The sequence below is a fragment of the Lissotriton helveticus genome, chromosome 11, assembly GCF_964261635.1.
Source record: "Lissotriton helveticus chromosome 11, aLisHel1.1, whole genome shotgun sequence".
Taxonomy (NCBI): Eukaryota; Metazoa; Chordata; class Amphibia; order Caudata; family Salamandridae; genus Lissotriton; species Lissotriton helveticus.
Window position 1 is genome coordinate 1091990963 of NC_136072.1, and position 16451 is coordinate 1092007413.

Sequence of the window (16451 nt, forward strand, 5' to 3'; positions counted from 1 at the left end):
GGTCCCAAAACGCGTTTTTCCCATTCATTTTTCCATAGGGCGGTTGGCCTCACTTTTAGCCCGAACGGCTGAATGGATTTGCACGAAACTTGGCAAAATTGTAGGGACTGTTAGCCCGATGTGCCTTTGCTAGGTCTCAATATATGTGCTCCAGTGGATTTTGATAAATTAACGTTCAAAAAAATATATATATCTGTAACAGCGCTCCGGGTAGCGCTCCGGTTCGCGTACTTGACGCGTAACGGAACTTCGCGAAGCGAAGCTGATTGGCTCTCCGGTGTCTGTCAACATTCTAAACAGTCCGGAGCGGCCGCCATCTTGTCTCTCGGTAGGATCGAGAGACAAGAGGAGGCCAAAACAAAGGGGGAAATGACCATAAGGGGGCATAGTAGATCCTCCCTGACCCCCTAGGTTTGATGTGGAGGCTTTAAAAGGGCCCCGCGGGGCAAAAAAAAAAAAAAAAATCGTTTTTTTTGCGTGGGGAACGCCCGGTACGCTTTTGTGCAATGGGCGGTGGTAATCTAAATGATGAGGGGGGGGGGGCAGCGTTCAAAGCACATCAGCGTGCATAAACACGAAAATGTTTTTATCTACCACGTACTTGACTTATCTCTCTGAGATGCATTCCCTTGTGTTTTGGCAATGGTAGTCTGTTCATTACATAGATCGCCCGAGTATAGACCGCGCGTAGGAAAGGGTCAAAAGCCAGGGGTATAGGAGTATGTAACAAGCGAGCCATTTAATTGAAAAAACTAAACGTGACAAACGGTTGCAGGATCAGTGAAGGTTGATTTTATAATTGAAAGTATAACAGGATCAGTTACAATAAAATCATCCATACGCACACCATGGGCGAGTATCATGGGTAACATTACTTCAAAGCTTTATTAATACAATAATCAATAATGAAAAATCGACATCAATAGGGTTGTCCGTATTCCCAGTCAGTACCCTTCCCCGCCCGCCATGTGCACAAAGACCGCATACATCCCCCATAACGTCAAGGCTAAGTAACTAGAACGTCATAAGGAGTTGCAAGTCGCTCCCATACTGGCGCCATACACGCACTCTCCGTCGTTGCCTCTGGCTTAAACTAAGCCAGAGGCAACGACGGAGAGCGTGGCCTCCTTTAGCCTGAGCTGTCGCCAGGTGAGGTGAGGCTCCTGATCCCACAAAGTTGGGAGGGGATACACCACCCATGAAAAGATTATTCTTTCTTTTTTCACACGTTATAAAGTAAGTGTTGCAGTAGTGATACGTAGGTCCTGACGAAAGCCTTTACAGGCTGAAACATGTTGACCAGATAACATCTCGGGTAAATAGCTAATCATCTTTCTTGCTATTGTCACTCTGTTTTTAACCATACCATCTTGACGGGCACACCCAATAAAGTTTTCTTGTTGACGTCAAGTTAGGCATTTTTACAATCACTTGGATTATCTTCCTTTCTTCACATCTTTGAGCACTGCAACTAAGCCCTTTTCAGCCACCTGTGCTGTCATTTGTTCAGGTTGAAGGTTCAACCTTTGGGTCCTATGCTAGCCTCAGTATTCACTGAAGGCAGTGCTGGTTGGACACCAACTCTCTACATTTGAAAATCCCAAATGACGAGCCTCCACTATTGAGTGGGCTGATGGGTACTTTTCATATCTTTTGTATCCCTCTATCTATCCTGTTACTCCAGCCTTGGGTGTTGAATACCTTTGAGATTCCCCTAGTGTGTCTGGACTGCATTAAAGACCTATAGCACCTTCCGTGTATTGAATATGTATAGTTGGGGGACAAGGTGCAGGTAGGTCTATAACAATAATTCCCCTTGGGCCCTACTCTACTCTGTAGTTTTGTGTATAGTTCAATGTCTCCAATAAGTAGCGGCAGGACCAGAATCCCTTTCGGCAGTTCTGGCTTCGTCATTACGAGCACTAGAAAACAAGACATTCTGGGCAATACCACCCTTGACGCAGCCCTTTATGCTACAAGATGGTGTCTTCCATTCAGAAAATATTGTTGGCAGCATTTTGAAAGGAAAGATAAACGGCCGTTCTCCTAGTGAGTCTCACATTGTTACATTTATGAAGAATGTTGAAGAGTAGTATGTTGAAAATCTGAAGCCATCGTTCTACAAACTCTCAACCAGCCTTGGATGGAAAAATCCTGAAGAATGTACAAACTGAAAACCAGTTTTTGTCTGCATAGCATCAGCAGCAACACTTGAGTCAGCTTTGTGTGAAGCCGCCATCTTGATCCAATCAATACCGTCCCCCCGCACACATTCAGGGACCAGGCCGCATTGCGAGGGCACCGCAGGACGGGTCTTCAGGTCAAACGGATTGTGGGACAAGGTCCAGAATGGAAGAGTCACCAAAAGGCAAAAAGTTCCGCCGGACCCCGGGAGCCGGCCGCCTATGTCGGGGGCGATCTCAGGCCACACCAGGGCAACAAGACTTGGGGAGGGGGCAGGAGCCAAGCGTCCCCTCCGAGTCCACGCCACCACACCGCCCCTCGGGGGCCTCCGTCAAGCGGCTCAGGGAGACACCGCAGGCAGCGGTTCCTCAGATCAGTGGCTCTCACCGGCAAGGCTCCCCTCCGTCAGCAGCGATCGTTGGCGCTGTGGTTGCGGCCGGAGGCCCCGCCTAGTCAACGCCCCGGCCTCTCCATCTCGTAGGCCGCAGAGTAGTCGGGGAGAAATCCCGGGAACGGCGGCATGCATTTGGATCGATGTTGCAGCAGGCTGCCATGTAAATAGTTATTTAATAAAACGTTTTACCCTGTTACTTTGCTGGTGTGTTGTATATATTTGTAATATTTGCATAGGGTTTGTCGTTATTTTGGGCGGGGTGGGCGGCGGAGCCGAGCTGTCTTGCAGCCATCATGGCGTCGAGCTTGGTTCCTCTCACTAGTTTCATATTTCTCATGAGGGGTTGTTCCTAATGTTTCTATTTTAGCGAGGTCAAAAAGAGATCCCATTAGTGGCCTACTGATTTTGCTTGATTCCTTTTGTTTTTTCTGACGATTTTTCACTATCTGCAAAGACTAAACAGAGTATTGCGACTCTGTGCTTGTTTGTAAATAGAGAATGAACCAAAGAGAACCAATTCCAAAACAGTAAATGCTTGGATAACAATCAATCAAATGGAGAGGGAAGCAGGCACGACGGATTACAACGGGGGCAAAGGCCTGCGTTACCTACCCTTCACTATCTGCAAAGAGAGAATACTCCTAAAAGAAAAGAGGGGGGGGGGCAGCGTTCAAAGCACATCAGCGTGCATAAACACGAAAATGTTTTTACCTACCACGTACTTGACATTTTAAAGCTTTTGATATTTGCTATTAAAAAACCATTGAAATTCACTGAAAAAACCATAGGTTATAGACCATATATAGTTAGGAATTAGCATTTACAAAACCTTGAAAATTCACTGAAAAAAACCATGGGTTATAGACCATATATAGTTAGGAATTAGCATTTAAAAAACCTTATTTTACTCACACAAAACCATTGAAATTCCATATATAGTTAGTTGCACTAACTATATATCGCGCACCCGCAATCCACTGCTGATGATGTCACATATTACATCATTCATGACATGGTCAGTGACATCACTGATGACATCACTGATGACATCTCAAATGACATCACTGATGACATCACTGATGACATCTCAAATGACATCACTGATAACATCTCAAATGACATCACTGATGACATCACTGATGACATCACTGATGACATCACTGATGACATCTCAAATGATATCACTGATGACATCACTGATGACATCTCATTTGACATCAATGGTCACATCACTGATGATATCATTCATGTGACAATACAATGCATCTCCTCACACTTTAATATAACCTCTGTTACACCCAGTGTTAAATACAGAATATAATTTTTTAAACCATTGACACACCAATACTAGTTACTACATACGCACTCACTGATTCCTATGTCTACACACACATTCACTCATTCACCCATACAATCATTCATACATACAATCACTCATCTTTACAACACTATCATATGCACTCATACACCTATACAGACACTCACACTCTGCCACTCATCCATGGAGTTACTCACACACCTAGTCAGTCCTGTAAAGAATCAATCACACTTCCATTTTCTAATCTATACAGTTAAACATAGAGTACCTTACATTTTCAAACACATATTAAAACATACTTACTCTCTTATACAATCATTGATACAAGAACACATTGATCGGCACAGAGTCACACATCTCCCAGCCAGCCACACACACACTCAGTCTCCCATACAAATACTTGGACAATCAATCAATAACCCATATAGTTACTCACATAGCTACTGATCAACACATGCAGCAGTTTACAGAACAACAGACATAATGATGCACAAATTAAGACAGTTTAGTCACTAACCCATGCATTCAGTGAGACACATTTAATCACTCACTCATACAGTCAGTCACGCACCTACTAAATCCTTCATCCAGACACTTTTACATCTACTCATTCTTCAATATGTAAAACATATTTAAACTTTACAGAAACACACAGTCACTGGATGATGTCATCAGTGATGTCATTTGAGATGTCATCAGTGATGTCATCAGTGATGTCACTGACCATGTCATGAATGATGTAATATGTGACATCATCAGCAGTGGATTGCGGGTGCGCGATATATAGTTAGTGCAACTAACTATATATGGAATTTCAATGGTTTTGTGTGAGTAAAATAAGGTTTTTTAAATGCTAATTCCTAACTATATATGGTCTATAACCCATGGTTTTTTCAGTGAATTTTCAAGGTTTTGTAAATGCTAATTCATAACTATATATGGTCTATAACCTATGGTTTTTTCAGTGAATATATATATATATATGTATATATATATATATGTCTATTCTTACTATGTGAGCTTATATTTGCAATCTCTGGGATTGGCCTAAGTCCTTCTACCTGATATATGCAGTTAGGGGGTCTACATCAAGAGTGTAAATGTAGTTTATGCAGGGCTGCATGTCGGGAACTGCTGTCGTTTCATAACAGTCGACTCTCTCTGGCCCCCAACTTGTCCAAACCGAGTTTGTGATAAAACTATTATGCAAGAAATGCAGCTGTGCAACCGTGTTGTGTCTAAAGGTTAGGAACTGTTCCTGAACGAGCACAGAAAACAGAACACTATGTTGTAATGTATTCCTAGCAATCTTGTACAAAAATGTGTAGACAAAATCCTAAGAAGAGTCACTGAATAACAAACAACAAGTAGAGCGTACTCTCAAAATATTGTTGCCAAAACAAATGTGTTGTATGTGGCTATGCTGGGCAATCCGAGGCAGCTTAAAACGTGTAAAACGCAAAACTAAGGGAGAACCAAAGTGGGCCCAGAAGGGAAGTCCCTACAAGCATAGAGCGAAAGTGGGAAACATCCTTTACAATGAAACTTTTTCCACGCAGTACCTTTACAACGCAAGTATTACAACGCAAGTCGTTACAACGACTTGCGCTGGAGGGCGCTGTAGGATAGGGAATAGTTTAATTTACTATCCAAAACCTTTCCTACTATCCACAGGGACTGGAGTTGGAATAGTAAATTAAATTATTCCACTATCCAGCGCCCCCCAACGCAAGTCGTTGTAACGACTTGCGTTGTAAAACCCGCGTTGTAAAGGCATGCGTGGAAAAAGCATGCGTTGTAACGACATACATCCAGCGAAAGTTATGGAAAGAAAGCCCTGCTGAAAAGCCATGAAGCTCCTCAAACCCTGCATTTTCCGAAGGTAAAGACACGTTAACAGACAAAGCAGATCTTCAATGACAACAAATCGCTTTGCCGTACTACCAACCCCTTGTCATTCCCTAAAATCTCAACAGACCATCTGGAGAAGAACATGGACCAAGATTGGCAAAAACACAACAAGCTGATTCATACTCTGGACTTCAATTTCAAACCACATTATCCTTCAAACCCGAATTTACCTTCACTTTCAACTTTAAAGTAAAGGTGAATTCTGTCCCAAAAACCTACTGGCCATGAAGTCGTATAGGGCTATTTCGTAACATTTTAATCTTTTCTATAACTGAATTAGTCTATGCTTTCAGTTACGGTGCGTGCTGTATAGAAGACTATAGGCTACCTGGGATAAAGTTTAGCAAAGCCCCTCCTAAGGCCACACATAATCATAAGGAGAAAAACATGTTTAACAATACAACTGTCCTGCAGTACTAGCGAACCGCTATAGTAACAAACCCATGTTTCGTAATGCTAATCTTTTTAAACCACTGTATAAGGGCATATATAAAGCGATTTACATATATGAAAATAAAACGTCTTGCATAATAATACCACAAAGAAGCCCTTGTTCAGTTTTCACAATTGTGGTAATCTGGAACAATGTGAAAATACATGATCACGCTCAGACTCACGATTTCTTTGTATAAATATCTGCAAATGCTTCTCCCCGCCTAATCTGAATTTGTGCTTTAGGGCTTAAAACTGGTGTATCAAACTCATTTTGAGAATGTACCCCTGCCTCAGGGGTATAGAGGAGTAGTCATGGCATGCCACTTTTGTTTTTAGATCTTACAGTCCCATCTCTCCTACAGAAGTTGACGGCCTAGACCATGGCACAATGATGTCCCTGCTATTTGCCTTTTAGGTCTGATCGACCCCATATGTTTTTGTGTGTGGGGTTGTCTAATGTTGGGTCACAAGGGCTGATCCAGGCCAGATTCTTAGAGAAGCCACTTACTATGTAAGTGATTTATTGTCTGGAAATATATTCCATCCAGAAAATGTGACATAGAACTGTCTCTCATGGAACAGGGTTGGCCATCCTTGACTTAGGGGCCTGCAGCTGATGGATCGTGAATCAAAGTTTTGGCTTTGTTGTGAGTCGTAGTGACTTTGCCAGCAATGTGTGGATCCCTGCTTTTAGCTATTTGGTGCATATCCATATAGGGTATATTTATACCCCTTCACAGCTCGAGCAGTGAGTGTAAAGGTCACATAATCAGGTTCTGTAAGGTACATTGAGATGCATCGCCCTTTTTACGTCATTGTGGCTCTTCATTCCGACTTGCTCCTTAAACATCTCAATCCTCCTCCATGCATCCTCTAGGTACAAATGTTTGACTCCTACCATAGCCAGTAATGTATTTTTATTTATTTATAAAGTTTTATATAGCGCGAACATGAACCCGAAGGATTTCAGAGCGCTTCACAATGGAAGGAAAGGAAGGTAACAATTGCAGCACCGGTGTCAAATAAGAATAGCAAACAAAACCGTTACAAACAAAAAGGGTCAACAAAAGAATAAGACAATAACTTGTACATAGCCAACTAGGAGGGGAGCAAATGATTAGTAAAAGAAGAATAGCACCCAGCGTAGGGCTTAAAGGTGTAAGTCCAATGCATTACAGCAGATGATCCAAAACCGTTTTAAGGTAAGAACTTGTTCATAAGGAATCTTTTAACTTCCAATTTGAAAGCAACTTTGGAGGAGATTCTACGTACTTCCGGTGGGAGATAGTTCCAGATCTTCGGAGCAGAGCTGGAGAAAGCTAGGTGGCACGTTCTCTTTTTGCGAAAGATCTGTGGTTTCAGGAGGAGATAATTAGCACTTCTTGAAGGTCTACCCCCTCCGGATAATTCTAGCTTTTGCGCTAGATAACTGGGGGTTTTGAAATGGAGTGCTGTGTGAGATAGGCAGGCAGTCTTTAGCTGTTCTCTTGCTTCGTAGGGAGACCAATTTAGTGATTTTAAGACTGGGTAAATATACGCATTTCTTTTGGTACCCGTAACCAATCTGGCAGCAGCATTCAATGAAGCCCTTAGTGGGACCAAGGTATATTTGTGGAGGCCACAGAGCGTAGGACTGCCATATTCTAGCCTCGGCAAAACAAGTGCTTGGACCACTTGCTTGAAGTCAGCTTGTGGAAGGAATGGTTTGAGATTCCAGAGTATCCTCATCAGGTGATTAGCTCCCTTGCACACATTGCTAATATGATTCTTCATGTTCAGATGCTTGTCCAGGGTGATTCCAGAGATATTTGGCTGAGTCAATAATGAGGCAGTGAAGGTGCAGTGCAGTTGAAGGCAGTGAGGTGGTTCATCCAAAGGTCTAACTTGGGGATGTGATTCGTAGGAGAAATGAGAAGAAATTCTGTTTTGGAGGTGTTGAGCAGGAGGTGGCTCTCAGTTAACCAGTTCTGAGTATTCATTAGGGTAGTGTTGAGTGACATGAGGTTATCCGGGGAGGAGATTTTCAGATAAAGTTGCGTGTCATCTGCATACATATGGAAGATTATGTCAGTGGAATTTAGTGCATTAACTAATGGTTCCAAGAACAAATTGAAGAGTATGGGAGATAGGGCGGACCCTTGGGGGACCCCCATGAATACTGGTGATGGGTGGGAGAGAGAGTAGTTCCCCTTGACTCTTTGGGATCTGTGGTGGAGGAAGGACGAGAACCATTTCAACACCAGACCAGAAAGGACAATCCTTTGCTCCAAAATGAATAGGAGGTTGTCGTGATTGACCGTGTCAAACGCAGAGGAAAGGTCAAGGAGGATTAGGAGGCAAGAGTCATTTTGGTCACACATTCTTAAAATGTCATCCAGAACGTGAGCGAGAGCCGATTTGGTGCTGTGCCCACTCTGAAAGCCAGATTGATGTTGGTCCAGGAGATGGAAATTCTCAATGTGAGCACAGAGTTGAGATTGGCCGCATTTTTCTAGTAGTTTGGCTAGAGTGGGGATGTTAGAGATAGGGTGGAAGTTGTTAAGGTCAGCACTATCTTTGTTAGTTTTTTTAACATAGGTGATACCTGAGCTGCTTTTAGGCACTCCGGGATCAATAATTGTTCTTTATATGTACTAAGTTACTTTGACCTAGCTCCCAGAGGACGTGCTATCCTCATAAGTGTATTGGTGTGCCTCCATCACAGAAACTACCTAACTAGTGTAGTGCTTCTGTAGAATGAATTGAATTGTTCTTAATTGAAGAGATCAATGACTTATGAGATTGATGGCATAGCTTCCTCGTTACACCTTTTGAGAGAAGATCCTTTTGAAATAGTCTTTGAAGAGAAAAAGGTAAGTAAATAGTGAGGGGCCTGCTGCTATTAACCAGTGGAAAAAATATGCATGTGGACTTAGACAAGAATAAGTCAGTCTTAATCACCGTATAGCTCCTGTCTAGTGGGAGAAAAAATCACCCAACTATCCATTCTTTTTTAAAATTTCTTTTATTATTTCCAAAAAAGATTGCTGGCAGACATAAGCTAATTTATGTATACAGAGATCTGCATCATGATTGCAGCATTCACAGGACCCATAAATCCCACTCGAGTGTGAAGTAGACATTCCAAGCAGGGTTTGCCTTGGAAGCGTGTGAACTCCAACAAATATGGCTTTTTGCCAGCATTCACAAACTCCTAGCTTTCCTCTTTCCACACTTGAAAGGGTCTGATTTACTGTGGTCTAGAACTGGAAGGGAAACTAATCCATCCTAGATTTGCAGGGGTTGTAGGGGTAGGGGTTTTCTGGGATTTCGGGGATTCTAGAGAGTTGTAAATCTAAACTTTCATGTAAATGTAAATCTACAACTGCAGATTTACAACTTTATTTGTGAATTTGGCCCATGATTAGGTCAAACCTCTAACTGGAAGTATTCCACTGGTTTATAGGAAACCGTCTGTGTACAACTTGCATGTGCCTGCTGTTTTGAGTGACTGGTAGTTTTGCTTGTGTTTCTGCTGCTTCTTTAGTTTCCGATGAGCTAACTAACCCATTTCTTCTTTCTAGGCACTTAGCCAGGAAGTTTCTGTACCTGTGGGTGAAGAGGATATTTGGACGTGTGCTTCCATCCAAAGCAAGGTACTCTAAGCAGGCTTGTGTTTTGTAACTTCTTTGCATAGGGAGGTTATCAAGAATTAATTAAAAGGAGCTGGGCACACCCATGCATTAAGAAAGATCTCACCTTGACTTCTGTGCTTCTCAAGTTTAGCAAAATATTTAGCAGGAAGTAACAATTAACTCATTTAGTTTGAACTTTTAAGGAGGAGGCTCAGGATTTGGAAACCGAGACTGCACCAGTTCTCCCAGATGCAGTGAGAATGGAGGTGAAAACGGTTCATGTGAGGGCTGATGGCAAAGTTAATTTGGTGACAGCTGCACAGATCTAACAATTGACGTAGGTGGTGGGAGATATCTGAGAGGGGTGCGCAGTGGTATCAGTCCAAGAGAATATCTGTGGTTGCTTTGGTCCTGCTCAGCTTCCCCCATCCAATGTGAGGGGTCGGGCAGTGACAAAGGATGTAAGAGCGATTCAGAGGCTCATTGGTAGAAGCCTTCGAGTCAGTGGGCCCCCATGCAAGGATGGAAAGTGTCCAGAATGTTGCACCCCCATGGGTTTGTCCCAGGGTATGCCTGAGTTTGTGAAAGGATGTGGCCATCTTACACAGGAGTGAACCTGACTCGTATTGGAAAGGAGACAATATGTTGCCTGCCAAATAAGGAACATGGTGAAGGAGAGACCACTACCCTTGTTTAGTTAATGGCCGGTTGATTTGCTTCAATAAGGACATGACGGCTAATCCTTTACTGATTCAACTCTGCTTAGCATCACCAAAGTTAAATGTGTTTATTTTTTTTTTAATAAATCTTTTTATTAAACACATATAAACAAAACAATAATAAAAACAAAAATGGTGCCTCGGGTGATATCAGACGTTGTGCAATTATTAAGAACTTCCTCAGTTACAGCAACAATGAAGGATAAGCAATATCGGAATCAGGCGGAATCCAACATCTCAGTGACATCTGCTGGAGCGGGGGGCACACAAATACCACCTGGGTAAGTATTCCAAGCACCCCAGATCTTTCCCCATTTTCGGGGCCTCCCCCTGGCAACATACACTGACCGCTCACGAAACATACACCAGTCCAGGTCTTCCATCCATTTCCCAATCTGAGGGGCCTGGCTGGCACCCCACAACTGCGCAATATTGCGTTTGGCAATCATACAAGCAAGGGTGACCCAAAGTTTCCCGTGGGTTGTGAGATCGGACGGCTCCCATACATTGAGCAAGCAACGGCACGCTTCCAATTCAAGCTGCACTCCCCACACCTCCTGTATTTTCCTGTGCACTGCTGTCCAACAATCACGGACCTCCTCACACTCCCACAATACATGCATAAATGTCCCAATCATCCCACACCCTCTATGGCAGTCCGCATTAGCGGCCAGCCCCATACGCAACAATCTAGGAATGTGGTGTAAGAGCGATGGAGAATCTTAAGCTGCACCAATCTGAGCCTAATAGGGACAGCTACAGTCCTAGGAGACGATACCGCCTTCCCCCAGTCTTCATCGTCTAAGACCAACCCATCAGCAATCCATTGTTCCCTCAGTGCCAATAAGGGGTCATCGGTGTGGTTTATCAGCTTTTTATAGATCAGTGATATCGCCTTAGTGGGGAGATGCCCATCCAGTACTCGGTACTCCAACGGAGAGGCCACAGGGGGCGTAACACCACGGGGAACGCCAGCCATCAACGCATGTCTAATTTGCATATAGCGATACCGCTCACTCTCTTGCAATTGGTGTCTGTCCTGCAACTCTTCAAACGTGAGGATCCCGTTCTTCCCCCACAAATCCTTCACCTGCGAGATCCCGATAAGATCCCACCGATCAAATCCTTTCGTTTTCCACAAGCTGCCCAGACCCTCCGAATTCCATGAGTCGCCAAAGTAATCTTCCCGTCCCACTTAAGAGAACGGTTGGCCTCATGCCACACCCGCATCGCGATCGCTGGCGGTCCCACCAAAGGAAACCGTCCCCGTTTGGCATATAAAACTCTGGTGTACTCACCCCCGGGCACTTGGCCGCCCGCGGTCCATCGCATACCCTGGTTCGACCGGCGAGCCATAAATAGCATGGTTGATGGGCGCCAGCTGGGAAGTGTTAGACCCGTCTGCTTCTGAGAGTCCCCTCACCACTATGATTTCTTTTTTTCCCCTATACCTCCCAAAATTTGTCGCTTTTTATTTGTCTACCAGGACTTTTTATGTGTAGTTTCATGGGGTTAGATGTTCCTTGACGCCCAGTTGCTCACAAGGTTTGTGGCACCTATTTACAAGGCGCCTGGCCCAAACCTGTGGCATTACAAGCTGGGGTTGTCAACCTGTGTAAATGAACTTAAAATGGTGGACACCCTTTTTCCTCATGTGAAGTGACTCCCATTGGAGCCTTCATGAACCCTGGCCTTTTGAGGTTTTGGCGCCCTTTGGTTGGCGCGCATTTCTGACAGGAATTCCTTTGTTTTCCTCAGGTACACAAAATGGCTGCTCTAGAACCCCAGTACGGTGGCTGTGAGTGTCCTAAATACCCCTCAAGAGTGCCTTGTCATTGTCACAGCCAGAGAAGGTTCTAGAACCTTCTGGCTCGTGCCAGTACCCCAGGGCACTGGCTATATAAGGCCCAGTCCCTGGCGGCCATTTTAGATTTGAGATGATTAGAGATGAGATGAGATGATGATGAAGTTCAGATTAGAGAAGAGATTCCAGACTTGACACCAGATTGACACCTGCCCTGTTGACCCCTGAGGTGGCTGGTAGCGCAGGCAGTAGAGCAGCAAAGGGTTTCTGGCGTTGTGTCTGACTGGCGTTCCAGTCAGCTACGTGAGAAGTGATCTAGCGCCTACAGCGCCTGCCCAGCGAGTACCTCATTGCCCCCAAAAGACTGTGGCCAGATTCGTGTGCCTCCCCGCCCCCCCGGTGGTGAACTGTGATCGATTTATCAAGTCGCGAGGCGAGAGCAAGTTCGCCGCGACCGCGATCGTCCGCTGTGCCCCCTTCGCGACAGGTGCCTCTAGAGGGGAGCTCGGACGTCTCCGAGCCCCACCAGCGTAGAGCGCTTCCTGCGCAGATTGAAGGTGAGGTGGTGCGCCGGGGCGGGGAAAGGCCGGCCTTCGTTGGGCGGGACTAGCGTCTCTGCCACTCCCCAGTGACCCGGGAGCTGTAGCTGTGGGCGGGAACCCCCCTGTATGCGGAAGTCGGAGGGAGGTCCGTGGAGCCCCTGAGAGCCCCGTCGCTAACGAGAGGAGTGCTGTGCCCGACTGAATTGTATCTTGACTGCAGCCGATGTGAGGTGGGCCCGTTTCCTCATAGTGAATGCAGCGTTGTGAAGGAACTGTGAACCGGCATTTATTTGACTGTGCGCCAAGGTTGTGTGACCTCTCCGGCAGCCCGTTCGTCAGTTTAATGACTTTGAACTGGTGCCGCCTGTGCTCAAGTGGTGCTAAAGCCCGTAGGCGCGCATAGACTTCACCGGCAAAGCAGAGATCCTACCCCGGTGACCGCCGAGTGCAAATGATGTATTTACTGTGTTTCCTTGCCTCCTAGATATACGCGCATACGCCTTGAGTGATTATTAAAGAGTCCCAAACCTTATTTTGTGCTCAGAGAAGCCGTATACCTGGTCATTGAAAACAGCATAAACTGTAAGAGTTATCTTTCCCATTTGAAACGTATTGCAGATGTAATGATTCGAAAGTATTTAATTGGTGGCAGCGATACCAGAAGAAACATGTGGTTGTTTATTTAAATAAACCAATATTTATTCTGATATTTATTCTGATATTTATTCTGATATTTATTCTGATATTTATTCTGATACTCATTCCTGAAGTTATTCTATTTATTAATACTATTTATTACCAGAACTGTATGACCAAAAGAAATGTATATGTGCTTTCCCAGACAACCCTATTTACAACAAGGAACTTTTATATAAAGGAATCGTATTTTTCTACAGCAGTGGTGTGGTGTCCTCCTTTTTGGTGTGGATGTACAAGGAGTTAATATTGGGTCAGAGCCGGCTTAACACTACAGCCTTCACTTGCCTTGTCACTTGAGCCAAGCTACCCCCTTTGTGCTGGGCTTGCCCATCGCAGGTCCAACAGGAAGTATTTCCGAATATTGGGCAAGCCAATCCCCCCTTCATACCATGGCAACATCAATTTAGAGAGTGCAATCCGCGGTCGCCCATCCCAAAGGAGCTGTCGCTGAAGAGACTCGACTTCATTAAAATACGAGGGAGGCACCGGGTCAGGTGTTTTGAAGGGCATACAGGAAGCGCGGAAGAGCCAGCATCTTGAATAAAACCGCCCGACCCAACAGGGAGAGTGGCAGAGATTTCCATCTCGCCACATCCCCCCGAAGCCTGGCCAATCGCGGCATCAAGTTAGCGCTATATCGCACTTTGGAGTTTTTCGATATAAAAATACCCAAGTAGCGAAAGCCCTCCAACTCCAGTTTCACCGGACAATTCGCCAGGACATTAGGCGGATCACCACTCAACACGACGAGGACCGACTTCGCCCAATTAATAGCGAAACCAGAGCACCTCCCATAAATCGCCAAAATATCCAAAAAAACAATTAGTGAATGCCTAGGGGAGGTCAAATACAGGAGGATGTCATCCGCATAAAGTGAAATCTTGTCTTCCCAATCCAACGTCCATCTCAACCCTTTAATCGACCTGTCCCACCTCACCCAAGCCGCGAGTGGCTCAAGAGCCAAGGTGAACAGGAGCGGGGAAAGGGGGCAACCCTGCGAGTACCCCTCCCCAAAGGAAAATCCCCGACTTATGATTATTAACAACCACTCGAGCCAGAGGACCAGAATATAAAAGGCGAACCCATCGAACAAATTCAGGACCAAACCCTAGTTTGCCCAAAACTGCAAAAAGGTAAGGCCACTCCACTCTATCAAAAGCCATAGTGGCATCCAACGATGTAAGAACCGCCGGTTCATGTATGTGGGACGCACCACCCAGGACACCATGCAGTCTGCGAAGATTAAGAGCAGTATTTCGGCGCGGCATAAAGCCAGGCTGGTCTGGATGTACCAAGGATGTAATGACTTTCACTAGTCTAGCAGAAAGTAATTTGGCCAACACATTTGGTTCTACATTCAGAAGCGAAATCGGCCGATAGGAAGGACACTCAAGCCGCGGTTTACCGTCTTTATAGATCACAACAATATTAGCGACACGCTGATCATAAGGTAGACTACCCTTGTCCCTACTTTCCACGTACATATCCTTAAGAAACGGAGCGAGCTTGTTAGCGTTTAACTTGTACAACTCTATGGGGAGCCCGTTCGGGCCAGAGGCCTTCCCGGAACGAACCACTCTAATGGCCGCCGCCACCTCATCATTCATAAAGGCTGAGTCCAAAAACTCTCTATGCTCGTCTGACAGGGCGGGCATTGGAATGTCCCGTATCATGTCCGCATTGTCACTCTCAGAATATTTCCCCTCAGTCTTATACACCTCTTCATAATACCGGGCAAATTCATCCACTATCTGCTGGGGATCCGTCGTTTTGCCCGAACCTGCAATCAGCAGCTCTGGCACAAGACGAGACGCCCACTCACTCTTCTCTAACCATGCAAATAGTTTACCGGCCTTGTCGCAGTGCTCATAAATTCTGCTCTGGGTGTCTGCGTGCTGCGTCTTGGCCATGTCACGTGCCAGACTCCTATATTCATCCAGAAGGAGCCGAAGGCGGTGCAAACCCCCTGGGTCGTCGCTAGAGGACACCTCCCTCTCCAGGGCCAACAGATCCACCTCCACCTTATCAATCTCTGCCCTGCTCTTCTTCTTCTGCCCGTAAATTAGAGAAAGCACCTCCCCTCTGACAACAGTTTTATACGCTTCCCACAGGGAACACTTCGAGTCCAATAAATGTGTTCTTAAAGTACTTTCTGCAAAACACCTTCTGTGCTTCTGTATCAATCTCTCACTCTCCAGCTAAACAAATGGTGACTCTACCCAATTTATGTTCAAAGTGTGTAGAATCTTTCTCAGACTCCTCGCTCAAGACATTCCAGTCCTCTTCTGGGGAGAGGGCACACTTGTCATGCTCTGACCCTCTTTCCAAGTCTGCCTTCATATGGCCTTAACCAGGGGACAGTGAACATCCTGTGTTCCATTCATAGTACAGCAGAGATGCAAGATAGATATGTGGCTTGCTGTACATGAAAGGCCTGTCACCCTTTGGGCCTACTAGCAGACACAGTGGTGAGTGCCGGGCTAGAATCTGAGGTCCAAATTGCAAGAAGTCACTATAGATAGAAGAACTGCACCACCCGGTGTTTTCCTCACAGAACAGCAGTTGCAAAAAACAAGCATTGGCATAGCCAATAGGTCTCGCCTTTGGGACCTTATAAGTATTTCGTTATGCAGCACAATATCTCCGGTGCAACCACATTAACTGTTGCATGGCTAAACTGTTATAAGGTCCCAAAGGCGAGACCTGTTGGCTATGCCAATGCTTGTTTCATGTACTTTCTAGGCCATCGCCTTAGACTTGTCTTAACAAAAAAACAATTTTATCAAGACATTCTCAGAATTCATATCTCTGCTTGCCATGGCTAAAACCCA

At 45.1% G+C, this 16451-nt stretch overlaps 1 protein-coding gene across 1 annotated transcript in view; it reads left to right on the plus strand.

The window, feature by feature from the left end:
* The window catches only part of SFI1 (SFI1 centrin binding protein), a 553452-nt gene that overhangs the window by 58924 nt on the left and 478077 nt on the right, over positions 1–16451 (plus strand). The window contains exon 3 of the mRNA XM_078667725.1: positions 9806–9877. Within this exon, the coding sequence (XP_078523851.1) occupies positions 9806–9877 (72 nt within the window). The remainder of the gene's footprint in view (positions 1–9805; positions 9878–16451) is intronic.